The sequence below is a fragment of the Ruditapes philippinarum genome, unplaced genomic scaffold (genome assembly GCF_026571515.1).
Source record: "Ruditapes philippinarum isolate M1 unplaced genomic scaffold, ASM2657151v2 ctg2535_1_1_1_1, whole genome shotgun sequence".
In the NCBI taxonomy this organism is placed as follows: domain Eukaryota; kingdom Metazoa; phylum Mollusca; class Bivalvia; order Venerida; family Veneridae; genus Ruditapes; species Ruditapes philippinarum.
Genome location: NW_026858958.1, coordinates 350907 through 378327, shown reverse-complemented (window position 1 = coordinate 378327; position 27421 = coordinate 350907). Strand labels below are relative to the sequence as shown.

At 30.7% G+C, this 27421-nt stretch overlaps 1 protein-coding gene and 1 long non-coding RNA gene across 3 annotated transcripts; both read left to right on the top strand.

Moving 5' to 3' along the window:
• Positions 1-19: 19 nt before the first annotated feature.
• LOC132754795 (uncharacterized) lies at positions 20-17650 on the top strand. The gene is made up of 9 exons (XM_060745506.1): positions 20-97; positions 281-452; positions 4781-4844; positions 5742-5877; positions 10154-10281; positions 10979-11123; positions 13457-13630; positions 16606-16779; positions 17595-17650. The coding sequence occupies exons 1-9, from the start codon at positions 61-63 to the stop codon at positions 17648-17650; spliced, it is 1086 nt and encodes a 361-aa protein (XP_060601489.1). The 5' UTR covers positions 20-60.
• Positions 17651-18257: 607 nt separating this feature from the next.
• On the top strand, positions 18258-26081 carry LOC132754792 (uncharacterized). 2 transcript variants are annotated; one of them, XR_009629129.1, is made up of 3 exons: positions 18258-18427; positions 20509-20682; positions 25923-26081. It is a non-coding gene; the product is annotated as an uncharacterized LOC132754792 (long non-coding RNA). The 2 variants fall into 2 exon arrangements; XR_009629128.1 differs by lacking the exon at positions 25923-26081 and adding an exon at positions 24637-24795.
• Positions 26082-27421: the final 1340 nt, after the last annotated feature.

Sequence of the window (27421 nt, the reverse complement as noted above, 5' to 3'; positions counted from 1 at the left end):
AGGAAATACTCAGATATCAGTATTATTTTATCTATCTGTTTGTATAGGTGCATATACACAATGGATAGCTTGAAAATACTTTTTCTTGTCATGCTATGTAAGTATATATATTTATTCAGCGAAATTGTAATATTTTGAAAACAACTATTTCATTCTTTTCATTTATGGTGAATTTTCTAATTGATAGTGATTAGTAAATTAAAAGAAACTGTTATTTTTTTTATAGCAGATCCATTTATTAAATCTACATTGTCATGTATTTTTCATGTGCTGACTTTAGGGCAAGTGGACAGCGTAGGTGCGAAGAAGCTTCTTAGTGAGAGAGCCAACACTTTGAGGTCAACAGAAAAATTGATAGTGTATATAAAACTTGGGAATGATGAGGTTTGTGCTGGTGTACAAATTTCTGATGCTTGGATACTCACTCTTGCTGACTGTGTCGATACTAAAATGTAAGTTGTATCATATTTTATAACCAAGTTAGGAATTTCTGTTTTATATTAATATCTATTCTTTTTTACCACTGGCCCCTTACGGCTACAAGCTAAAGTCACGCCAGCAATATAATCTTGCACAATATAATCTCTCGGCTTTGTACATCCGTTACAGGTTCTCATAAATTTAAAGACGTTGAAATATGGCTAATTAACAATAATATAAGAAGAAATTTTAATAATAAAGCTGATGATACATAACAGTGGATTGTTCGTAGAACGATTTTTAGTCTCGGAAGAACAAATCAGCTACACTACTGAAAATGTAATCAATTTTAAATCAAAAATCTAAAAATAAGGATGTAACTAGAAGTAACATATTTTTTCTCAGGTAATGTCGAAAAAACAATGCGTCATAAAAGACAGAAAAGTTGTTATTAAAGAATTAAGTATTCATATCATTAAGGATAGTACATAATCGTTTAATGGATACACTTAAGTAAAACGAAACGTACTGATCAGTAGACCGACCCTAATACATTACCTACATTTTAAAGAGTAAATCTCTGTCAACCGCATTGAAACTGAGGGGCGTGGGTTCAAACCCAAGAAAAGGGCAACATTTTTTTTCTTTTCAACATTATTTATGTATCTCTTAGATCCTTTATGGAAAGAAAAAAGTGTTTGATTTTAATAATATAATTATTGTATGTGTTAATTTGCTAAATAATTTCAAATTAAATAGTAAATAGGATACAATATGATTTCAAATTTAAATAAAATAAAAACTAAGCGGTAAAAGTATTTTATATTTTGCAAGATCAACTAATATACTTTTGAAAAAAATTAGGCAAATTTTAAAAACAGCCCCTCGTTGTTTCAAATTTCAGGGATATTTTTTAATAAGGCTTTTTAGTAGTTTTTACATATGAATGTTTAAAGTGGGTGGAGTCGGTAACATTTTTATACATATTAAAAACATTTTGTTTAGAAACTATCATTATGTTCGTGTAATTTGTAACCTGAATGTCATTATTTATTTCTGAACAATGAGCAATAGGAAAATATTTTTCATTATAACGATAATGGCAAAAAATGTCCAACGCTCATAAACTGCACGGTAAATTTTGTTTAAATTTTCATGCAGGTGACGTTAAAGGCATATAACTGTCCTATGTTGTCAATTTTACAGTTCTTTAAGGTGCCCATTAAGGGTATTCATCCTTAAATATACATTACCATATTGGTTTTAGCAATTTCATTGGAACTCTACTGCACTCATTCGGTCATGTTTTAAACCCTGGGAAAAATCATAGTTTTTAATGGTTACAAACTTTTGATTTTGTAATGGGACGTTATATATAAGTGTATAGAAATGAAAAACAGAAATTTAACTTTCTGTAATTTTGTGAAAGGTGTAAATTTAGAATACACCAACAAAGTCGAAACTCTTGGTCCGTGTTAATAATTATTATGCGATAAAACCCTAAAATCATACTAGGTCAGTTATTTTATTTGAACATATCTATAAATTGCGAGTAATTACCTTTTATTCTACCCATAAAATATTATCAAAGTCAGATGCAAAGTGCAAGACAATCATAAATTAACAATTACATATTACAAAAAAGTGTTGAAAAGTCAAATTTTGTAACTATTTATAGAAATAACTAATCTTTCTTTCAATAAAAATATGATGTATTTATAATTTTAGTCATTTTGTCGCAGGTCGTCTAACAGGAAACATGGCCGATAAAAGTAATATTTTTGGTTATAAAAATTATCTATTTTCAAAGCTGTTCAATGAAAAATGGAATTAAAAAAAATCCGTTTAAAATAGTTATTTTTGCATTAATAAAGTTCATTATTTTATATTGATTCGATTAATTTATGGATAACAATATACGATATAATGATATAATAGTATGTACATCTTTTTAATTTCTCGGCAATGCCGGTTATACGACATTTTCTTTTATTTAAAACATGATAATGTCATTCTTAAAATAGAATATGAAACAAGGGTATAATGAATCAATTTCTCGACTGAAATAATATTCTTTAAATACAATCGTAATGTCATTTTAAATATAAAATCTAATTCTTCCGGAAAATTAAATATGAAATAATGATGAAATTTTGGCAATAGTAAGATGGGTCATTTTCCATATATACTTCAATAATGCCGCTGCAAGTGTGCATTGGTGGTCCTAAGGAGTCCCCTTTACTTCTGCTGCCTATTGTGTTTTTTGCATTGTTCTTTTTCTTTGTTAATAACACTATGTCAGAAAATAAGTGTAACTTTATTTCTATTTGATATCTTCACTTATTTTTCTAAGTTAAAATATATTATCACTGCTGGAAAATTTAAAAAAAAAGAAGAAAAGGTTTTTACACTCCTTATATCTTACTTATATTCTTTACAATTCAGTCATTTGTACGATTAATTATAGGAAATTAATCTTTTGTTTAATAACATAATTGTTTAGTAAGTTTGTCTCTGAGTAAAAGCACACACAAACTTATGTTTAAATTTTTTTGCTTTCAGTTGACAAATAAAGAATGAATTATGTGTTTCTAAGAATGTAAGAAACTAAAATCCGAATATTAAATAAACTATGGAAAAATGTCTATGATATCAACAATATCAATCTTTATGAATTCTAAAATCTTCAAATTTAAGGGTTCAATTTGGCTTAACATATTTAAAGTTATGGAAGTTAACACGTTTGTATTAGGTAAAAAATGTATTGTCTCGGTACAATACTTTTATAAAAACATTTTAATTCTACCCATGAAATGTGGTGTCATATCAGCCTAATATATTTCATATTTGTGAAAAAGAAATATTAAAAAAACAACAGAAAATGAACGTGGGCGCCGAATCAAAAATTGTATTTAAAAGACTATTTTCACCTATTCATTTTATCGTCGAAAGTTATCCAATTATGTTTTTTTTCTTCTTTTCGAAACAGTTATGGATGTGAATAATTGTGTATTGAATTCGAACCGCGTCATCCATTCATTATTGCTCGCTGTACAATTGTAACTGCACTAAACATGATAACACTTCTTTTAAATTACATATGTCACTCGCCTTTCCGGCTCGTGAAAATGTATGGAATTTCATCATGTTTCGTGAAAATATATTCCATATTTGATTCAAACGATTAAAATATCCTCTTAATATTCACACATCTGTACGCATGAAAAATTAAATTTTTATTATTTTAATAGATAAAAACATTAGATTGGAAAGTATTCAAAATTAAGATATTGGAAACATTTTAGCAAATATCGGATAGTTTCTTCAGATGTCAGGACAATAACTTAATAATGTGCAGAAACAACAAAAGATAACGCCGCAAACATCTTTCCTGATTTATTAGATTTATTTGTATTTCTAGTAAAATAAAATGAAAATCCTCAAAATAAATTGGTTTTGTTACAATAATTCTTAAACTTTGATATTAACCTACTGAACCCAAGTATGATGTTGGTCTTTTGCGGACTGCTGATCTTTACACATTTCAAGTTTGATACCATATGAATCTTAAGTTTGCTTATAATTGTGTTCTTAGAAATATGAAATATAACTATTTCATTCATTTCAAACAGACAGACAATTTTGCACACATACAAAAAATAAAAGTAAATAAAAAATCATGAAAAATGAACTAATTTGGGTAGTTTTGATGTACATTTGTGATACTTTTACTTTTTTGAAAATATCTCCTGCATCATTTAATTATGTCATGAATATACGTTTATAATTTCTCGCTCATGACTTTATTTGTTTTATATATGAGCCGCGTCACGACAAAACCAACGCAGTCTGATCAGGATCCATGCTGTTTGCTATCAGTTTCTTTACTTGTAATAGGGTTGGTAAGCGAACAGCATGGATCCTGATCAGACTGCGCGGATGCGCAGGCTGGTCTGGATACATGCTGGTCGCAAACGCACTATGTTGATTTTGTCATCCCCGACTCATACATTTATATGTATGTGAATTCTCAATTTAATATAATGCCGACCAGTATCTATATCATCAGGGCAAATAAACATAAAACCATAGTAACCAACGTCATTTGACGTTATTTGTGTTCACATGTGCACGCAACGTAAAAAATGTCGACGTCATTATCAATTTTTGTTCTGTTTTGGTTTCAACATATCAGTACAATAAAGCTTATCAATAAAGTATAACTAAACAATAATTGATAGTGTCAATCAAAACTTTCCAAATAATTCATTTTTCTTATAAATATATATATTTCTGTGTGTGTATGCAAAATTGCCCGTCTGTTTATAATGTTAAAGTTATTTATTCTTTGAAATTTTAGCAAGCTCGGAAAGTACAGTATCAAAAATCAAGATGGTTCAAAACAGGTCATTGCTGAAGACAGGGTGAGTGAGAAAAGTTTTATTTTATGTGCATGATACTTTATGTTTTTTTTAAGTGGATAGGTCTACAATGCTCACAATGTCCATTTTTTTTTCAAATACTGATAAATAAATATATCATTTTGGATATTCTGATAGCTAGGAAAATAATGTTGATTAAGTTCTTATTGATTTATTATGATCATTTATATGATGAATAATGATATTTTGTTCCAAAACATTTTAGAATATGCTATATAAATATATATAATATCGGATTATGTATCTCAAACTTGGCAACAACTTCCAAAAATAATAATTTCGTGATTTGATGTTTCTAAAACTTAATTATTCATTGTATTAAAGACCTTTATTACACAACAGTTCTTCAATTGTGTGGTGTAAGTTTAAGAAAATTCCGAGAAAATTGTACAAAGTTACAAAAAATACCGATACGTTGTCATTCTACATGAAATGGGTATGAACTAATGACTTTCTAGCATTGTGCATGATGTAATGGCAATTTTGTTGAGTTCAAACATTTCAGTTAAAAACGACTGTAATCAATGGTGAAAATACTTCATATCAAACGCGACTTTATTATTCTATTAGAGCAGCAGTTAAATGGAAATTACTTTTTAAACATGAAATAACTTATTTCCTTACACGACGAGGTTTGAACATTAATAATGCAAACTACGCCAGTGTCGACGGTCTTTAACACCAAGACACTCAGATCCAGACTTCCCTCCGTAGTATAAAACTTCTTTTTTAAGTATCAATTTTCATTCAATTTTTTTTCCAAAATGTGTGGTGAACATGTCTTAAGTCTCTTTTTCTAGTCAATATCAAATCTGATATCAAATTTCAAAAATGTATGTTTAAGCAGCTAATGGCAAAATATTATTCTTTATATTTCAGGACTCCGTTGGCGAAGAATTCGTCCTTCTTCAGATTAGGACAACTAAGGAAACAAAAACTAAATTTGCAAAACTTTCTAACTTAAGATTGCCCTCACCCGACTACGATTATCAGCTCTACAGTAAAGACGAGGCCGGTAAATTGTTTGATTGTTTAATTGCATTGCCATTATTTCTTTCTTTTCTCAATATTCCAATTTGCTAAAGAATATTTAAATCGGTTTATCAGGTTGAAGTTTGATACATTTACTTTTAGCGTCTGTATACGACATTTCATCAATTCCTATGCATTATAAACAAAGCGGCAGTCACTTTTCGTTTTCTTTTAGAAAAACAATTCTGTATTGTTTCTTAGTAACTATTTCAGAAATTTTATCTTGGTATATTTCTATATAAGAGTGTTAAGTGATATGCATTTGTTTGCTTTATAATTCATTTTTCAATTTTGTTTATAAAACCACTGTCTTTTATGAACTTAGATACTGAGGTACGAATTTGGCCAGCTATTTTATGTTGCGCATTCAAAAGTATCTATACTACTTGTTTATTCACTCTAATCCAAGTTCAAATATGGATTATTCTATATCTTTGAGTTGTGCTCTGTGAAAAAGTACATGTTCGAATGTTTTCGCCTATTTTAATGTAAGACAATTGTTATATGCCCTTTTAATCTTGAGTTATCTAATTTTAGGCGTGAATATATTCCATTAAGTTTTCTTTTACATTGATATGGGATTAATTTGTTAGGCGGAATTCTATTATCTCTATACTGTTTATATTCCAATATTTCTTTCATAATATGTCTTTTCTGCTATTTTTCTACTTATGTAGCTGTATTTCTTTCATGATAAGTGTTACGTTTAAAAAACTGAAGTCGTCACTGCCAGTTTCGAGCATTAATCAGCTCGCTCATTTCGGAAAGACCTACATGACTAGGAATCCATACTATTGCTTTTTCAAGATTTTCCGTTATAAATTCGGAATAATTTTTCAATATAAGGGCATTTAGATTTACCCTTGTCCGTCCGTCTGTACGTCCGTCTATCCGGGCAAACATCAAATTGTCTATGAGCTTCATTTCTTCCATAATCCTAGTCTAAAAATGAAACGAAGGAAATTTCCTTAACCGACTGGTTTATGTGATAATTTTACTGGTTTATGTAGGAAAATGCCACATAAAAGTCAAAGAAACGGCACATAAACCCCAAATGTTGACACGTCCGTCCGTTTTCATTTTGTGTCGCACGTACCTTAAAAAGGGGTTTGACCTAGAGTCACAAAACTTTGCAGAAATGTTAGTCAGCATGTGTAGTTGTGCACCTTGGTATTTGCGTGCGGCGTGAGTGTTGTTCGAAAAGTAATTGCTGTTGACTTAGTAAATATTTGCAACTGTCAAATTGTATCGCACGTAGCTCAAAAAGTATTCAACCAAGAGTCATGAAACTTTCAGGAATATTGCTCAGCATGTGGAGTTTTTCACATGGGGTTTCATTTGTATGTTTTTTTGTGTTTTTTTGTTGTTGTTTTTTTTGCTTGTTTTGTCAAAGTAATTGGATTTTAACTTAGTAAAATTTTAAATTTTGCAATTTTCAATTTACAAAAAGTATGTTACCTAGAGTCATGGAACTTACTTATGGGAATTTTGGTCAGCAAGTGTAGTTGTGAACCCTAGGATGCGCTTGAGGATTTATCCAGTAACTCTAGAGTTATTGCCATTGAATTACTACAGAAAATTAGTTTTCAACTTGGGTCTTGTGTGGCAACAAAAGTTACATGATCTTAATTTATAAAACTGTAGAAAATGTTGGTTGGCATCCGTTGTTGTACACCTGGGGGTTAGATTGTGGATTTATGCAGTAATTACCCTGAACTTAGTAAACACCGTTCCATTATGTTCTGTTCCTTGAGTGCTTCAGTTAGAATCAACCACTTCACAGAAATAATGATCAACATCTCTGTCTGTGACGATGTGCACCTGGGGTCTTGCATGTAGATTTTTTTTCAATTTTGCCCTTGTTTTAATATAAATTTGAAATTTTAAACTTGTTCATGCATAGCTCAAAATGTTTTTGACCTGTAGGCCTGAAAGTTTACAAGAATGTTGGTCAACATGTGTACTTATGCACCTTGGGGTTTGCTTGAGGATTTATTCAGTATCTGTAAAGTTATTGCTGTTGACTTAGTAAAAGATTTTAGTTTTCTCTTTGTGTCACATGTAGCCCAAAAATATTTGATCTAGAGTCATAAGATTGACAAAACGATGGAGTGTGAGAACACCTGTGTCCTATGAACACATTTATAGTTTTATTTGTACTGCTTTATTGGATTTTGGTCATTTCGCATGTATAAACAGATGCGTATATGTTTTGTTTCATTTTGGTTTCCTCGATTATATTTCCAAAACCTGGCGTATTCAATTTTTCCCGAACCTGCTGTACCATTTTTTGAATTTTATTGCAATTTGCCTAAATTTTAAAATGTTAAAATGATATGCATAATATCTTATAATATGTAAATTGACCGTTACTAAGCTTTCATAATTTATGCTACTTTCATTTATTTTACAAGTTAAGTTGACATTAGTTGGTTATACAATGATTACTGTTTCGCAGCACGGTTTGTCTCGACCAGTTTGTAGTCTTTGCTACTTTCTTAGCATACGATACATCTATTTGATTTTGTTAGAATAATCATATACTTTTCCGTTTTTATAGATAATAGGCATTGTTGGCAATATTTGTTACCGTAATTTGTTAAGAGTAACTCTTACAATTGTAGTGACATTATAGATCTTGATACTTACTAGTAAGAATTACGGAATGGTCACCAAGTAGTTGCAAGTTCTAATCCTGGACGGACCTTGTTGTGATTGTAATAAACTGATTTTTATCTGTTAATTAAACCAAACAGGAGTTGATAAAGTGTAAACTGCATCTTTTTGGTCGTCAGTTCTTGTAATTTTGATATAATCCAGGGGGCGAATCATTAAAAAAATTGTGATTTTCTCTATTGTTTTATTTGGCTCATTACATTTCTCTATTGTTTCGTTTAAGGTGTTCATTGTCAAACTAAAGATTATTGGACTTCAGACACTTCCTTTCGGCATCCATTTACTGTCACTACTTTTTCTTAACATGAGCCATTAAGTGTAACTTGAATAGATCATGTAGCTAAAAATTCTTTTATCCAACCAAGTATACGTCCTTGGTAGTGTAGACATCTTTCCTAGGAAAATAATATGCAAAGCGGTGTGGACTTGAAAAAACATTGCTTGTTGTTGTTGGTGGTGGCGATAATGTTGTTGTTGTTGATAATGATGATGAATCGTTGACGTTGATGAGAGCAAGGTTTTGCTGCAGCTGGTGACGACGACGATGATAATGTTTGATTTAAATTGTGTGACATAAACGGTCGGGCATTTACTACCAAATTGCAGAAACACATTTGGCACATAAAGAAAGGTGTGATGAATTCGGCCGACTATGTTTCACACGTGTGACAAATACATTTCGTGACATATACGGTCTGACAGACGTTCGTGTCTTGAAATAGAAGATCGTGAAACAAGTCGTGTGCCTTACTAATTTTAATATTGGGAGCGTACCGATATATAAGAAGTATCGAGCGATTTCTATTTTATCGTTGGCAAATTTTTTTTTTCCACCTTAATTCTTTTTATAATATGAAACTATTTATCTAAAATAAGCATTGTTTGCCTTAAAAAAGATTATTCAAAGGCCGCTTTAACCGACTTGAGAATCCTTTTACATATGCTTTTATATCCCACGGTTGCAAACTCAACTACAATTATTCGGTGCCTAATATTTTGTTTCAAATGAGCAAATCTATTTCAATTCAAAACTATTGAAGCACCATATTTTGAAATATTTGGCCCTGTGCATATAAATGTAAACTTTGATTTATGTTTTGCTACCACGAGTCCAATAATAAACATTTATTGGTGGTATAAAATTATAATTATGTAAACATAAACTGATATATTGGTAATTTTCTTTTTATTGACATATGGTTTTGTGTTATTATATTTAATGAATGTAAGAATCAAACTATGTATAAATGTTGTTTGTATTTTCACTTATGACATCGGTTGCTTTTATTGCATATGTATTAAATTGATTAAATTGGTTCATGTTTTTATATCTTATTACATCGGGAGTCGTTTTTGTCATACTTTACGTGTATATTACCAATACCAATACTGTTAATTAGTTTAAACAACGAGATTGATTTATGACAAACTTTGCTTTCAGATTAGTGATCGTTTGTACATTGTTATCATGTAACCAAAGTCTGTTTTAACAAATACGTCAGTAAAGCTATACTACGAAGATTTAGATTGCTTATGCAACAGTCATTAATTTATTAAAGTCGCTTATTGCTTTGATATTACAGATAAAGTAACTGCAAATGATGTTGTATTTGTCAGAGGCAATCAGTGTGTGGCGAAAGGCATTGAAGGCAATTTTGGAAAGACACACAAATGTTTTCAAGTCAACATAGGCAAAACTACTAAATGTTTCGTATGTTCAATTGTTATGATTTATATCTCTATATGAATCTTGTTTTACTTTCAAACTTTCTACTTTTAAATATGGTTTAACTTTCAGTATATGTTTCAATTATATTATTAAATTAATGAATAAATTAGACACTTTGAAGTGTAAAAAGCTATATACATCTACATGCAGTTAAAACAAATATTTTAAAATGATTTTGGAAAAAGAAACACCTGCAGATTATATAAAAAAAGTGATTATATTTCTTTTGAAGAAAATGACGCATGAACAGTAAAACCGTTATGGTATTCAAGAAGGTGCACGATAATTTTCCGAACGCTTCATTCTGTTTACGTAAAAATATTTGAATATCAGAGACAATTTTTTTACATTATTTACGAGAATTGACCAAATGATTAAGCAAACAGCAAGATTTTTCAAGCGAAAAGAAAATACTTTTGCATGCAAACGTAGCTTAAAATTTAGTTTGCAACAAGAATAAAAAAGACTTATCAGTTACATTCAACGCACATATGAATAATGCCATTCTTTTTATGTGCTTTGTCTTGTGACAGTAATGATAAGGCTGCGTTGAGATTTCAATTTGTTTCGAAAATGTTCAAGTTTACAAAAAACTAGTTTTGATTAGGTCTTGCTATTTTTGAAATTACATTTCAAAGAAATTGATATCTAAGGGAGCATTTTTTTTTTATAATTTTAGCCGGGATACCCAATATTTGGATCGAAGAAAAACACAATTATGTTGCAAGGATTAACAGTAGCATCATCAGATTCTTGCTCATCATCGCTTTATTCATATGCGGTCATAAAACCGCAAGTGAGCTGGATAAATACGGTCATTTTGGGTATTTATCATTATTCAATAGTCCTGTTTTTATGCCCCCCACAAATTGGGAGCATATAGCGTTGCACTTGTCCGTACGTACGTACGTCTGCCCGTCCGTCCGTTCGTCTGTCCGGACATCCCGAAATCTTGTGAACGCAAATCCTCTTAAACCGGATGACAGATTTTGCTTAAACTTCCAGGGATGAACAACCTTAATGTGTAGATGGCAGTAAAGGAAGAAATTTTTGCTGCGACCAAATTTAACAGAATTATAGCACTTTGTTATTTTTTTCACTATATTCCATATAGAAATTTTGTGAACGCAACTCCTCTTAAACCGGATGGCAGATTTTGCTTAAACTTCCAGGGATGAACAACCTTAATGTGTAGATGGTAGTAAAGGAAGGATTTCTGCTGCGACTAAATTTAACAGAATTATGGCCCTTTGTTGATTTTTTCACTATATACCAAATATAAAATTTGAGAACGTAACTCCTCTTAAACCGAATGGCAGATTTTGCATAAACTTTCAGGGATGAACAACCTTAATGTTTAGATGGTAGTAAAGGAAGGAATTCTTGCTGCGACCAAATTTAACAGAATTATTGCCCTTTGTTGATTTTTTTCACTAAATACCAAATATAAATTTTGAGAACGCAACTCCTCTTAAGCTGAATGGCAGATTTTGCATAAACTTCCAAGGATGAACAACCTTAATGTGTAGATGGTAGTTAAGGGCGGAACTTTTGCTGCGACCAAATTTAACAGAATTATGGCCCTTTGTTGATTTTTTCACTATATATCATATTTATGTTGTCAGTGGGGGCATCCGTGTCCTTTGAACACAGTTTTAGTTGTTATTGTGATTATGTGCATTATAGTGATAGAATTACGATTTTCTTCCTTGTACTAAATAATAGGAAATTATAACCAACGTAATTCATGTACATTTTTTATACGCCCGAGCAATTTCGGCGCCAATTATTATACAACTGGTTGTGTGTCTGTTAGTAAGTCTGTTAGCAATTTCGTATCCTGCCAGCTTTTTTAACCAATGAAATTGGGAACACGTAGTTAATATGTACTTATATGAGTTTTATTGTGTCAAGAGTATGAATGTTTTGTATGTAGCATTGCTTTGTTGACCTCTACAAAAGTGACATAAATCATGATCTTTATATATGGAATGGCCCGACTCTTCTATTTTTGTTTATGTAAAAATCTTGTATACCCTTTTTATAAAGCCAAAGCTTTGATAGGTTAAGCCATTGGATCACGTAAAACTGTTAACCAACGCAAATCAAAAGTACTCATCTACTGACCAAGGTGAATACACCTGTAAGTAAGTAAGGGGATCGAGGGCCAATGGGTTGTCGAGTTATTGGTTTGAAAATCTATTTAAATACAAGTCAATGTGATCCTGACTTTTGACCCCTTGATAAAAATAATTTGGGTCATCAACTGGCCATGACCAATGCAGGTAGGGAACTGATTTTTTTTTTCATACAAGGTTCATGTCTTGACATTTGACCACTTACTATTCTAACTTCTCTATACACGAAAAAACAATACAGTTGAATGTGAAAAAAAGCCTAACGAGAAACAAAAAACTTCTTAGTAATTACATTCTTTTTGAATAAAACAAATGTTTTCTTACTTTTTCGGATCTGTTTCCGCATTTGATTAAGAAAATTAGTACTGTATTTCTTATATCATACATGACTTATAAACTGAAACTGTTTGAATGTGTTAGATTTGGTGTGAAAGGAAAACCTAATAACAGATTACAGATCTGTTGGAAAATATCAAAATTGAAAAGTGACATTTGAAAGACTTTCAACCGTAGAAAGGAGCATCGGCAATTGTTAAATGTGATACTGTTTTTAAAGCAGACCAAAAAAAAAAATTTAATCTTGGGAAAATCCAGATGCCGCTTTCAATCTTAGACATAACAGCGTGAAAGGTTTTTATCAGAGTAAATTATTTTCTGGAACTTTCATTTTAACTGAACTAATGTGAAAAAGTGCATGATGTATCACCTATATTTGTTTTCATACTGTCTTTGAACTTGTTTGGTCTTAGATGAGGTACTTCGCATTTAAGGTTAAAAAGAGCCAGAGTGAAGCAATAACAAATAAAAAAATGATAAGATAATTCAAAACAAACAAACAAACAATACATATCTTCAAAGTGATAACCTTATTTAAAAACCAAAACTATATATTCCAGTCGAGACTGTTCCATAAAAAATAACTTGGGTAAATTGCATTTTAATTTCTACATAGTGCTATTGTAATGTAATATATTGAACGTACGAAAGATTTGGAGATTTAAAAAAAAACCATTTTGCAGATTGTGGCTCAGTCGAAAACATTAAAAATGGACAGGTTTCTCTCGACAAAAAATCAAAAACGTCCGTTGGAGCTACGGCGACTATTGAATGCGATCCTGGTTATCAAGCAAGTCAGCAGAAAATTGTCTGCCTAAAAACCGGTAAATGGCAAAAATCCATTTGCGCAAAAAAAGGTAAAATTAAATTGATATGATAATAGTAATAATAATGTCTTTTTATATATGATTTCACACAAAGAAATTATATATTTCTTTGAAAGATAAACCATGCATCGGACAGGAAAATAGGCTGTCACAGAGGTCGTTGATATCCTGATAATATGCCATGTTGTTTCTATAAAATAGAACATGGGTTTCCATATTTAGAGATCTCTCTATGTTCATTTCTATTTAAATTATAAATACAGTTTTTCAAAATTCGCACGATTTGTGGCTTTAACAGCGTGATGAGCCAACATAGGTACCACTGAGATGCTGTAACGTCTAAAGTAAACGCTACTTGATAAAAAAGTAGATATTTTAATTAAAATCTAATTGAAAAAAAAAAATTAGATTAAGTTTTGTGCCTATGGGTAGTGATGCTTTAAGATATTACTTTTATTGCTTACATTTCCCTTTTAGACTTTGTTTAAGTCACATAAAGGCATGGAAAAGTTGATAAAAACTTCTTTCATGTCGGATGTTTAAATATGATATAAATAAGTGCATAAAAGTTTGTTAAACATGTGTCTGTTATATGACTAAAGTTGATATTTAAGTCATTATACACGCTTTTCTTATGAGAGACATGTTGTTGAATCTTTAAACAGCGGGGAAATCAGTTTGTCAAAAATCTATAAATTACCTTGCATAATTTCTAATAATTTCCTTGAATGCTTTGCCTCATATATACGCCCCCTTTTAGGCCTCAAATAGTGTAAAATCCTGTTTGGGCACCAAACACATGTTTCTGTTGGAGAAATGTTGTAAGAAAAAGTGATCACATTTTTCTGCGCTGTCCCAAACAGAAAGAGAAATCAGGGGGTAGTGGGTGCCAGAGGGGTGATGTGCCCTTTTCTGTTTGAGATTTTGAAGGGGTCAGCTGCACCCCCCTCATCGCCAACAATATTTTTGACCTGTAAGAGTAATTAGCTTCAGGTCAATCAGAAGATAACAAGTAACCAACGCTGAAAGCCTTTGTCTGTATCTCAATTCATTGAGTTGCAGCACTTTGAAATCAGTTTGGATGGAAAATTAAACGCAAAATATGATATTTGGCAATTTTGATATGTCCCTTCGTTGCCATGGAAACAGGAAATGTAAGATTACAAAGGTCATGGTGCAGTCAACTATTTGTGCCAAGTTTGGTGAATATTGAAGCATCTTTTATAATTTCATTGCAATCTGAACTTGGAACAGGAGACTTTCAATGAAAACAGCCATTGTTAACAAAGTGCTCATGCAGTTAAGAGTTTTATTACATACCCGTGTCGATTTTACGACTCCTTATAAACGGTATTACACTAATAGTGTAAAGATGTGCTAAATGTTACCGTTATAATATAGGCGCGTCAATGAAAAAAGACTCTTTTCACTTAAAACGGTCTTTATTTTGGGTATGTGATAAATAGAATATTAATTTCGTGTAAATTCAGTACTGAATTTATTCAACTCGTTGAAAAAAATAATATTATCCTCGCCAGAGGCTCGCACAATATATTTTTTTTCAACTCGTTCGATCAATTCATTATTAAAGTTACACTCATTCATTATCCTCTATAAGATAAACAAAAATGTGCTGCTTACAGTTTCTAAAACATCAAAAATGTTATTCATACTGAATGCCAATGTTGGACCTGAGAATAATCTAATAAGTATGAAAAGAAATTTGATTAAATTTGACATAATTATAGATATCAGGGAGAGGAAGTCTTCTTTTTTTTTAATATTCCATTATGATAGTATTGCTTGTCAGGTTATAACTTCTATTAATCAATGATATCTTATTGAAACTTTTTCTAAGACTGGAGGCAGAAAGTGAAGTGTTAAAGAACTCTATCACGAAAATAATTTAAATGATATTGATAGAATTTGTATAGCATTTCAGACAGTGATAAATGTTAAGTAAAAGGAATTACGATGTTAAAGAACCATAGCTCTATCCCAAAAATAATTTAAAATAGTATTACTAGTAAATGCATTTGAATATCATCTTATAACATTTCAAACAGTTATAATGTACAAAGTGTACAAAGTCGTTATTTTATCATCCTTTTAAAGTAAAGTAAATATCCCACTTGGTTCTATCTGTTTTGGTGAAAGATGTTTGGTCACAATGTTAAAAATAGATCTCCACATCTTTGTTAATGAGACCGTTATCTATCGTCTAATAATTATATTACTTTTTGAAGTCAAATTTTTCAATAAAAACATCAAAATAAATTTAACTGTTCATATATACAATATTGAACAATATGCGATTACTAACTTATGGATGAATTGAATAGATTACAAACAATGCCAATTAGGTAACAATCGTATGACATATAAATCTGGTGTGTAATTATCTATTCAAAAAGGAGACAACAAGATATGAAATATATTTATTCTAGTCAGCTAAACAAGTACTTCAGTTACACCTGTACTCCAGGCTTGTAGTCAAAAAAGACTATATCAGTGTCTGGTTGTTTATATAAAGCAAAATTAGTTTACATAAAAATTCCATATTATTTCGAACTATCCTGGAAAACAAATATTTCCCACTGTCTTTTGACATGTAAATGTAAATATTTCCTTATTATATGCCAACCTTGGTTGTCATAAATTCATTGACGTTCCATTATTGTTCCTAAAGTGTAACATAATAATAAACACGATATAACTTCGAGTGTATAAATAATTTGTAAATAAAATCAAGTTCTTTGGTTTTGTACCATTACTCATAGCAATGTAATGTCATTAACAGGTCTCTGCGATCGGTCATTTCCACATGACCTAAAAAAATTATATAAACGTTTTAAACGTTACTCCTTTTGACTGAAGACTGTTCAAAGGATACCCTTTAATAATCGTACTTAAGTACCATCATGCTTTGTCTTGTTATCGTAATATTTTATTGAATTTAGGTGGGTAAACGTTTCTTTTTTAATCATATTTATATGCATTGTCAGACTGTGGTCCTGTAAAAAACATTGTACGTGGACGAGTCATCCTTGACAAAACAAAAACGTCGACATATGGAGCAACAGCGACAGTAAAATGCAGCCCTGGTTATAGAGCAAATCAAGAGAAAATAGTTTGTTTAGATACCGGAAAATGGGAAACAGCAAGATGCAAACTCAAAGGTATGTTCAGTATTTATTAAATACAAATTAATTACCGACGTTAATAGCTTGTCCATATATGGTATTAAAATATAATTTAAATGTCTGATAGTACATTTATGAAGATTTACTTCTAACTCCTTATTCTACTTGGAATATTGTTTGATTTTCTGAAGTACTGTAGGTAAGCTATGTTAGGCAGGTACCAGTTAAACAACTTTTACAATTACAAATCTAGAACATGTTAAAACTTTTGGGGGTTATTACAACAAAATGATTGTTTGCAAAATATGAAAAATGTATTGTTTTAAATAGCTTTTTAAGAAGAGGAGCTTACTGTTTAGTTATGCCGTTGCATTCTTTATCAGTTTTTAATTCTATTCCGCAAATAATTTAAATGGTATAGATAGAATTTGTATAGCATTTCAGACAGTGATAAATGTTAAGTAAAAGGAATAACATTGTTAAAGAACCATAACTCTATGCCAAAAATAATTTAAAATGGTATTAAATGCATTTGAATAGCATATAATAACATTTCAAACAGTTATAATTTACAAAGTGTACAAAGTCGTTATTTCATCATACTTTTAAAGTAAAGTAAATATCCCGCTTGGTTCTATTTGATTTGGTGAAAGATCAGTGGTGGTCACAATGATAAAAATAGATCTCAACATCTTTGTTAATTAGTCAGTTATCTATCGTCTAATAATTATATTACTTTTGAAATCAAATCTTTCAATAAAAACATCAAAATAAATTTTACTGTTCATGTATACAATATTGAACAAAATGCGATTACTAACTTCTAAGTGAATATTGGATGAATTGAATAGATTACAAACAATGCCAATTAGGAAACAATCGTATGACATTTAAATCTGGTGTGTAATAATCTATTCAAAAAGGAGACAACAAGATATGAAATCTATTTATTCTAGTCAGCTAAACAAGTACTTCAGTTACACCTGTACTCCAAGCTTGTAGTCAAAAAAGACTACATCAGTGTCTGGTTGTTTATATAAAGCAAAATTATTTATCTTAAAAATTCCTTATTATTTCGAACTATCCTGGAAAAATAAATATTTCCAACTTTCTTTTGACATGTAAATATTTCCTTATTATATGCCAACCTTGGTTGTCATGAACTCAGTGACTTTCCATAATTGTTCCTAAAGAGTGACATAATAATAAACACGATATAACTTCGAGTGTATAAAAATTTTGTTCACAGAATCATGTTCTTTGGTTTTGTACCATAGCTCATAGCAATGTAATGTAATTAACAGGTCTCTGCGATCGGTCATTTCTACATGACTTAAAAGAATTATATAAACGTTTTAAACGGTACTCCTTTTGACTGAAGTGTTTTTCAAAGGATACCCTTTAATAATCGAACCTAAGTACCATCATGTATTGTCTTGTTATCGTAATACTTTATTGAATTTAAGTGGGTAAACGTTTCTATTTTAACCATATTTCTATGCATTGTCAGACTGTGGTCCTGTAAAAAACATTGTACATGGACGAGTCATCCTTGACAAAACAAAAACGTCGACATATGGAGCAACAGCGACAGTAAAATGTAGCCCTGGTTATAGAGCAAATCAAAAGAAAATAGTTTGTTTAGATACCGGAAAATGGGAAACAGCAAGATGCAAACTCAAAGGTATGTTCAGTATTTATTAGATACAAATTAATTACCGACGTTAATAGCCTGTCCATATATGGTATTAAAATATAACTTAAATGTCTGATAGTACATTTATGAAGATTTACTTCTAACTCCTTATTCTACTTTGAATATTGTCTGATTTTCTGAAGTACTGTGGGTAAGCAATGTTAGGCAGGTACCAGTTAAACAACTTTTACAATTACAAATCTAGAACATGTTAAATCTTTAATAACTCTACAACAAAACGATTGTTTGCAAAAAGTGAAAAATGTTTTTTTTAAATAGCTTTTTAAGAAGAGCAGCTTACTGTTTACTTATGCCATCGCATTCTTTATCAGTTTTTTCCCCAACTTTGGTCTTACATAAAATGACAACATCATTGTAGCTAAGTGGTTCCCACAAGCTCTGAACTTTTTCCATTTTTCGAGTCATAACGTAATTTCTTGATTATGAATTCATCAAAGATATGAATCAAGAGTATATGATAAACATAAATTACCAATATGTAGAAATACAAGGAGATATGCCTCTTGCTTCTTAAAAATACATTTTTAAAAGAGCAAAATTGAAGAAATGCAAACAATATCTTACTAATTGTATAAAATCATCTATCAAGTATGTGTAACAATACATTAATACTTTGTAGTACAAACGCTGATTGGAAAATTCAATCAAAATGTATTTAACTGTTAATGTATGCTCGTACAATATTAAAGAAAATGTGATTACATATTTTATGGGTAAAGATTTGGTTTGAACAGATTATGCACGATGTCAGTAGAATCACAAACGTACTACAAACAAGTAAGATGTATTTAGAATCTATTTAAGAATCTATTTAACATTGGGACAACAAAATATAAAATAATTTTACATTATACAGCTTGACAAGTCATTGCAGCTACACCTGTATTCCTCGCTAGTAGACACACATTTATGAAGCAGAATTAATTTACCAAACTTTTCCTTGAAACTTTGTAGTATTTCATACTTTTTTGAAAACTAGTATTTCCTATTGTCCTGAGAACTATGAATATTTCCAAATTATATGCCAACCTTGTATGACATGAATTCATTGACGTCCCTTCGTTGTTCCTACAGCGTATAAAGTTTTAAAAAACGTTTGGTATCACTTTGAACGTATAAATAATGTGTAACTGAATTATATGGTTTGTCACTTTACTTATTGCAATTAATTACATGCTTTTCGGTGGTTTATAGAAATATATCAGTGATAGAAAACTGGTAATTTCACTGTTTGAAACAGTAAAATTACCACTTCGATAATTTCACTGTTTTGAATTTAAGCCCCTTACGTTTTTAATGAAATACCAGCGTGCACAGTACTGGGCACCAACTTAATGACGTGACGTCGTAAATGACGTCACGTTGTATAATTATTTGGCGCGCTTTTCATTCAGTATTAGATTTAATGTCTTTTTAAAACGTTTATTTGCATATAATAAAAAGAAAATTTGTTTAGTTTAGTGTAAGATCGAAATATATTTCACCTTGTGAACACCAAAAGTTCATATTTCACTCGTGGCTGCGCCACTCGTGAAATATACCTTTTGGTGCTCACTCGGTGAAATATATTCCGATCTTACACTGAACTAAACAAATATCCTCTATATAATAAAACAACGAGAATAAAGATCAACAAGGCAAAGGCGTTCACAGGACGCAGCCCCCGACACACCCGAGCAGGGCACCAAACCAAAACCGGGAGTGCATATAAGGGCGGCGAAAGGAAAGGGACACATAATGTGTGAAATGATAAAAACCTAAACGGCATATATGCGAATTAAAGGGTGAAATGGAAGGGGGTAAAATGGGAAGGGGTGAGAAAATAATGTTATTAATTGGTCACTGCGTCCAGCCAATTTCTAATTATTTAGAATAATTTTATCAGTGTTTTTGACGTTTGCCTTTTGACTGAAAGGACACCTTCTAATAAGCGTACATAAGTACCGTCGTGCATAACCATGTTATCGTAATACTTTATGGATTTCAAGCGGGTGTATATGATCCATTTTTAATGTTTTAATTTTTACCATATTTCTGTACATTTTCAGACTGTGGTCCTGTTAAAAAAATTGTAAATGGAAAGGTCACCCTTGACAAAGCAAAAACGTCGAAGGTGGGAGCAACAGCGACTTTAAAATGTAGCCCTGGCTTTAGACCAAATCAAGAGAAAATAAGTTGTTCAGATAACGGGAAATGGGAAGAAGCAAGATGCAAAATCATAGGTATAGTTTAGTATTCATTAAAAACAATTAAAGCACAGCCGTTATTAACTTCTCAATATATGATATCAAAATATTATTAAACCGCTTGATAATACCTTTGTCAAAATTTACGTCTAACTGCTTATAATACTTTTACATATTGTATGTTTATTTTTCTCTTACTTAAATAGTGCTCTCTTTTATTATTTGTCTATGTACCAAATGTAAGTTATACTAGATTGAGATTGCCAGTTGAACAACTTTATCGCCTAAAAATGTTGAACATATCTATACCTTTATTCGTGATTTCAACATTCGAAAAACAATAAATAAACAGTAAAAGAGATGTTACAGTAAGATGGCTTTTTATGGCTATAAATCTGGAACATGGAAATGTCACTATATCTTTTGTTATTACTTGTAAACACATCTTGAAATGTTTTAGAGCGTCAACGTTACCTTCAAGTTTGAGAGAATCATTTTACTCAAAGTAAAACTTCTTTAGATAATTACGCTGGTAAAGTAAAAACATAACTTTGTTTTTGGTTATTGACGCTTTAATACCATGGTCAAAGCAATCTTGAATCTGTTAAATGACCGTCCTGAAAAATTAAAAATTCTAACGTTGATCAACTTTCAATCCTTTTGATTTTTATTTCTGTCAGTGAGTAATGAATTCCAGTTTTATTTGCTTAGGTAACATTATCAAATGTCATTGTTACAATGTCGTTGAAAATTTATCCCATTCATCATTGATAACGTTTTATTTTAATGTTTGTTAATGACCTGTTTTAAGTACATGTATATCTAACTTTTAACAAATTTCGGTCTTTATAAAACCCTTAGAACTTTAGCGTAATGTATTTTAATGTACTGATGAAAACTTAATAAAAACTTAAAATATGGGTAGATGTCAGTCTTGAGATTATGCACGTTTTTTTTCCTATGTTGAAAAAAATGTGTTGCTATTGCAACAAATAGAGTTAAAGTATGCCAATATAACAATATTTGTGATAAATTAAAAAGTAATGAAATATATATATGAAACTTTAAATGTGGATTGATAGCAATGTTTAGATTAATCACTTTCAGCTTTTTTTCGGAGTATATTGAGAGCGGTGGATTCTGTGTCCAGATGGTTTATTAAATTTTTCAACACAGTTAAACAATTTCACTATGACTGCTTTATTTCCTACTTCAAATTTATGTTTCTGTTCATAGGCCACATTATATTTGTCAAGGTTTATAAGTATTCCGCCAAGCTAACGAGAATTACCCCCATTCAATTTAGAATGTCCATGAAAAAAAATTGAATAATTTCTTTCTTTTGAAAGCTATCTACTTCAAATTATCACGCACATCACTTATGGCAGGGTTATTAATAATAACACCTATATTATCAGAAATATCATCCTTGGATTTGGAATGTTAAGGACGTTTTCGGGAGTTTTTATATAAACATATTACGGTATTAAATTATAAATATAATACGTGCATAACTGTATAGGTGAGTAGGTGAGTTTATAAATACAGGAAACATCAGTTATAGCGAACACGGTTATAGCGAACTTCCGGTTATAAGGAACAATTTATTTTGGCACAAATTGTGCCCTGCTTTATCTAATTTAAAAATATACGGTTATAGCGAACACAGTAATAAGGAATTATCGCTTAAAAGGAACTCATTTCTTAGTCCCAATTTAGTTAAAAATACAGAATATTACATTTTTATAACGAAATCCAAAATAGCGGCTATCCGTTTATAGACCCCGCATATTCAACTTTCGTTGCATTGGCACGGATTAAAACCCGGCCGAATGTACCGTTTATTGTTGTATATATGTATTTCAAGACATCTATTAAAATGAATTTGTAAAGGAGTACGTTATAGTTTTTAATTTAGGAGGATATTTTTAGCAGAAGTTCTTGTCACCAAGGTAAAACGGTTATTCCTTTTATTCTATTATTTCTTTTCTTTAATATATTTGCTCGAGTAAAATAACTCAGATCATTGATAATATGTTTTTCAACATAATTACGCATGCTTGCAAGCATAATCCATTGAAAACTACAATGTACGCTTGATTGAAATGAAAAGAAATCAGTATCTTTCATAAGTAAAAGTCACCCTTAAAAAAGAAGATATTCAAAATAAAAGGAAGGAAAAATCAAAAATCGTGTTTATTCTTAATTATGGAAAGAAAACGAGAAGCACTTAGTTTAGAAACAAAATATGATATTTAATGAGAAATTGAGAAAGGAAGTAAACTTAAAACTGAAGTATGCAAGGATTTTCAAATTCTAAATCGTACGCTCTCTGGTATCGTGTCTAATATAGAAATAAATGACATTTTTTTCTTAATCAAATGCTCTTCAAAATGGCGGACTTTTGTAAACAATCAGTTCGTTATTCGCTATAAAAACACCTGATGCAAGGTACTAATTCGCTATATGCTAACAACGAACTCCGGATATAGGAAACAAATTTTAATGTCCCGATGAGTTTCTAATAAGCGGAGTTTACTGTAAATCTGTCACCGTTTTACCTTTTAGGTATTGTACACATTATGTGCTTTTTGTGTATCACTTTAGTCTTTTATTCTTTCATAAATTATCTTATGTTATTATTAAAAATAATATTTATCTATTCAAAAATGTACCGCTAGGACAACGTTAAAGAATTAAAATCTGGAACAGGAAAATACAACTTTGTGGTAGCATAATAATACCAAAAAAACACTGAATCTGGTTCATGACGTTTAAGATTTTGTGTCACAGTGATCTGATATTGATATATGTTAACTCCCTAATCCTTACAATTATGTAATATATTAATCAATATACCTCTGAGTTTCTCTATCAAATATCAAAAACATGCTGGTTGTATTTTAGCTTCCCAGAGCACATTCTGCTTACATTTGTAGCTCAATAAAGAACAACAATCCTCATGTGATTTCTTGTGATTATAAACCGTTTGTCTTCCTATTACAGTTTGTCTGCGTTTAAATTTTTTTTATGTGGTCATAGTTATAATAGGAAACAGGTGATTGTCCTTGTTTCCTTCATTTGGTTAAATATGATGCTTCTTATATGGCTTTATGTAGTTGAAAATAACTGAGGTATCTACTTGATATTCGCATTTGGGAAACTGGAACATTTGCCGTCAAGATATATTGAAATGTGTACATTTTTCGTCTTTTTTTTAATCCTTTGAGAGCTCTCTTGTATGAAATGTGACTTGTATATATGAAATACAAATAAAAGAGTAAAAAGCTATATCTGAAGGTACTTTTCATTAAAAAACGGTAAAATAATGCCGTTCTCATATGAGTATTGTACGGAAATAGAATAAAATAGTCTGGAAACAACATATTGAAACATCATGTATTTCGATGCTAATTTTTGTAAATTGGACGATGAATTTATGAATGCCTCACTCGCTGTCAATAAAATATACTGAGGAATCTTTCATTCTAGTTATTCTAGTTAATCGTTTTAATGAATATGAATTTGAACCATTTTTTCGCTTATGTTTAACGTTATGATATTGAATTGTAATGTAACTTATGAAAGTAATCATTTTTCAGACTGTGGGACTCCATTGAATGTAACCAATGGTAATTTGCAATATATTGCAACAACGTTTGGATCCACCGCTTCCCTTGTCTGTGATAGAGGATATGATGGAAACGGGACAATAAGATGCCTTGACACAGGCAGTTGGGAAACACCCCAAAGATGTTCTATTAAAGGTCAATTTTAATTTGTATCGATTTCCATCTTTGTTCAATGTTAAGAACTTTTGTCAATACATTTGATATGTATACGTTTAACTACAATGTTAACCCGGACGTTAGTGAATTATAAATATGTTATGTGCATTACTGTATAGGTGAGTTTAAAAATAGTTCCGTAACTGGTTTACTTTATAAATATTGTACACATATTTTGCTTTTTTGTGTAATCATTATTCAGACTGTGGGTCTCCATTGAATGTGACCAATGGTAATTTGCAATATATCGCAACAACGTTTGGATCAACCGCTTCTCTTGTCTGTGACAGAGGATATGATGGAAACGGGACAATAAGTTGCCTTGACACAGGCAGTTGGGAAACACCACCAAGTTGTTCTATTAAAGGTCAATTTTAATTTCTATCAATTTCAATCTTTGTTAAATATGAAGAACTTTTATCAATACATTTGGTATTTTGATATGTATACTTTTAACACATTATCTGCTTTTTGAGTAACACTTCTGTTTCGTTTCCAGTTATTAATTGCCTTATGTTATTATCGAAAAAATATCTTTATCTATTCAAAAATGTACCGCTAGGACAACGTTAGAGAATTAAAATCTTGAAAAGGAAAATACAACATCTTGGTAGGATAATGTTACCAATAAAACACTGAATCTGGTTCATGACGTTAAAGATTTAAGGTCACAGTGATCTGATAAAGATATATTTTACCACCCAAATCCTTACAATTATGTTAAATATTAACCAATTGAACTCTGAAATTCTCAGTTAAATATCAATAGAATGGTGGTTGTATTTTAGCTGCCCAGAGCACATTCTGCTCACATTTGTAGATCAATAAAGAACAACAATCCTCATGTGATGTCTTGTGATTATATACAGTTTGTATTCCTATTACCGTATGTCTGGGTTTAAATTTCAGTTTTTATGTGGTCATGGTTATAAAAGGAAACAATTGGTTGTCCTTGTTTCTTTCATTTGGTCAAAAATGATGTTTTTAATATGATTTATGTAGTTGAAAATAACTCAGGTATATGCTTAGTTGATATTGGCATTTGGGAAACTGGAACATTAGCCGTCAAAATATATTGAAATGTGTACATTATTCGTCTTTTTTAAACCTTTGAGAGCTCTTTTGTATGAATTGTGACTTGTATATATGAAATACAAATAAAAGAGTATAAAGCTATATCTGAAGGTACTTTTCCTTAAAAAACGGTAAAATTATGCCGTTTTCATATGAGTATTGTACGGAAATAGAATAAAATATTCTGGAAACAACAAATTTAGACAACATATTTAGATGCTATTATTTGTAAATTGGACGATGATTTTATGAATGCCCCACTCGCTGTAAATTAAAATACTGAGGACTCTTTCATTCTAGTTATTCTAGTTATAGATCGTTATAATGAATATGAACATTAACCATTCTACCGCTTTATGTTTAACGATATGATATTAAATTTAAATGTAACTAATGAATGTAACCATTATTTAGACTGTGGGTCTCCATTGAATGTGACCAATGGTAATTTGCAATATATTGCAACAACGTTTGAATCAACCGCTTCTCTTGTCTGTGATAGAGGATATGATGGAAACGGGACAATAAGCTGTCTTGACACAGGCAGTTGGGAAACACCACCAAGATGTTCTATTAAAGGTCAATTTTAATTTCTATCAATTTCCATCTTTGTTAAATATGAAGAACTTTTGTCAATACATTTGATATTTTGATATGTATACTTTTAACTACAATGTAAACCCGGACGTTTATGAATTTTGAATATATGATGTGCATTACTGTATAGGTGAGTTTAAAAAAGATCTGTCACCGTTTTCCTTATAGGTATTTAACACATTATCTGCTTTTTGTGTAACACTTCTGTTTCGTTTTCATTTATAAATTGCCTTATGTTATTATCGAAAAATTATCTTTATCTATTCAAAAATGTACCGCTAGGACAACGTTAGAGAATTAAAATCTTGAAAAGGAAAATGCAACATCTTGGTAGGATAATGTTACCAATAAAACACTGAATCTGGTTCATGACGTTAAATATTTAAGGTCACAGTGATCTGATAAAGATATATTAATATATTAATAATACAAATAAAAGAGTATAAAGCTTTATCTGAAGGTACTTTTCATTAAAAACGGTACAACTATTCCGTTTTCATATGAATATTGTACGGAAAAAGAATAAAATATTCTGGAAACAACATATTTAGACAACATTTTTAGATGCTATTCTTCGTAAATTGGACGATGAATTTATGAATGCCCCACTCGCTGTAAATAAAATATATTGAGGAATCTCTCATTCTAGTTATTCTAGTTAATCGTTTTAATGAATATGAATTTGAACCATTTTTTCGCTTATGTTTAACGGTATGATATTGAATTGTAATGTAACTTATGAAAGTAATCATTCTTCAGACTGTGGGACTCCATTGAATGTGACCAATGGTAATTTGCAATATATTGCAACAACGTTTGGATCAACCGCTTCCCTTGTCTGTGACAGAGGATATGATGGAAACGGGACAATAAGCTGCCTTGACACAGGCAGTTGGGAAACACCCCAAAGATGTTCTATTAAAGGTCAATTTTAATTTGTATCGGTTTCCATCTTTGTTCAATGTTAAGAACTTTTGTCAATACATTTGATAGGTATACGTTTAACTACAATGTTAACCCGGACGTTAGTGAATTATAAATATGTTATGTGCATTACTGTATAGGTGAGTTTAAAAATAGTTCCGTAACTGGTTTACTTTATAAATATTGTACACATATTTTGCTTTTTTGTGTAATCATTATTCAGACTGTGGGTCTCCATTGAATGTGACCAATGGTAATTTGCAATATATCGCAACAACGTTTGGATCAACCGCTTCTCTTGTCTGTGACAGAGGATATGATGGAAACGGGACAATAAGCTGCCTTGACACAGGCAGTTGGGAAACACCACCAAGTTGTTCTATTAAAGGTCA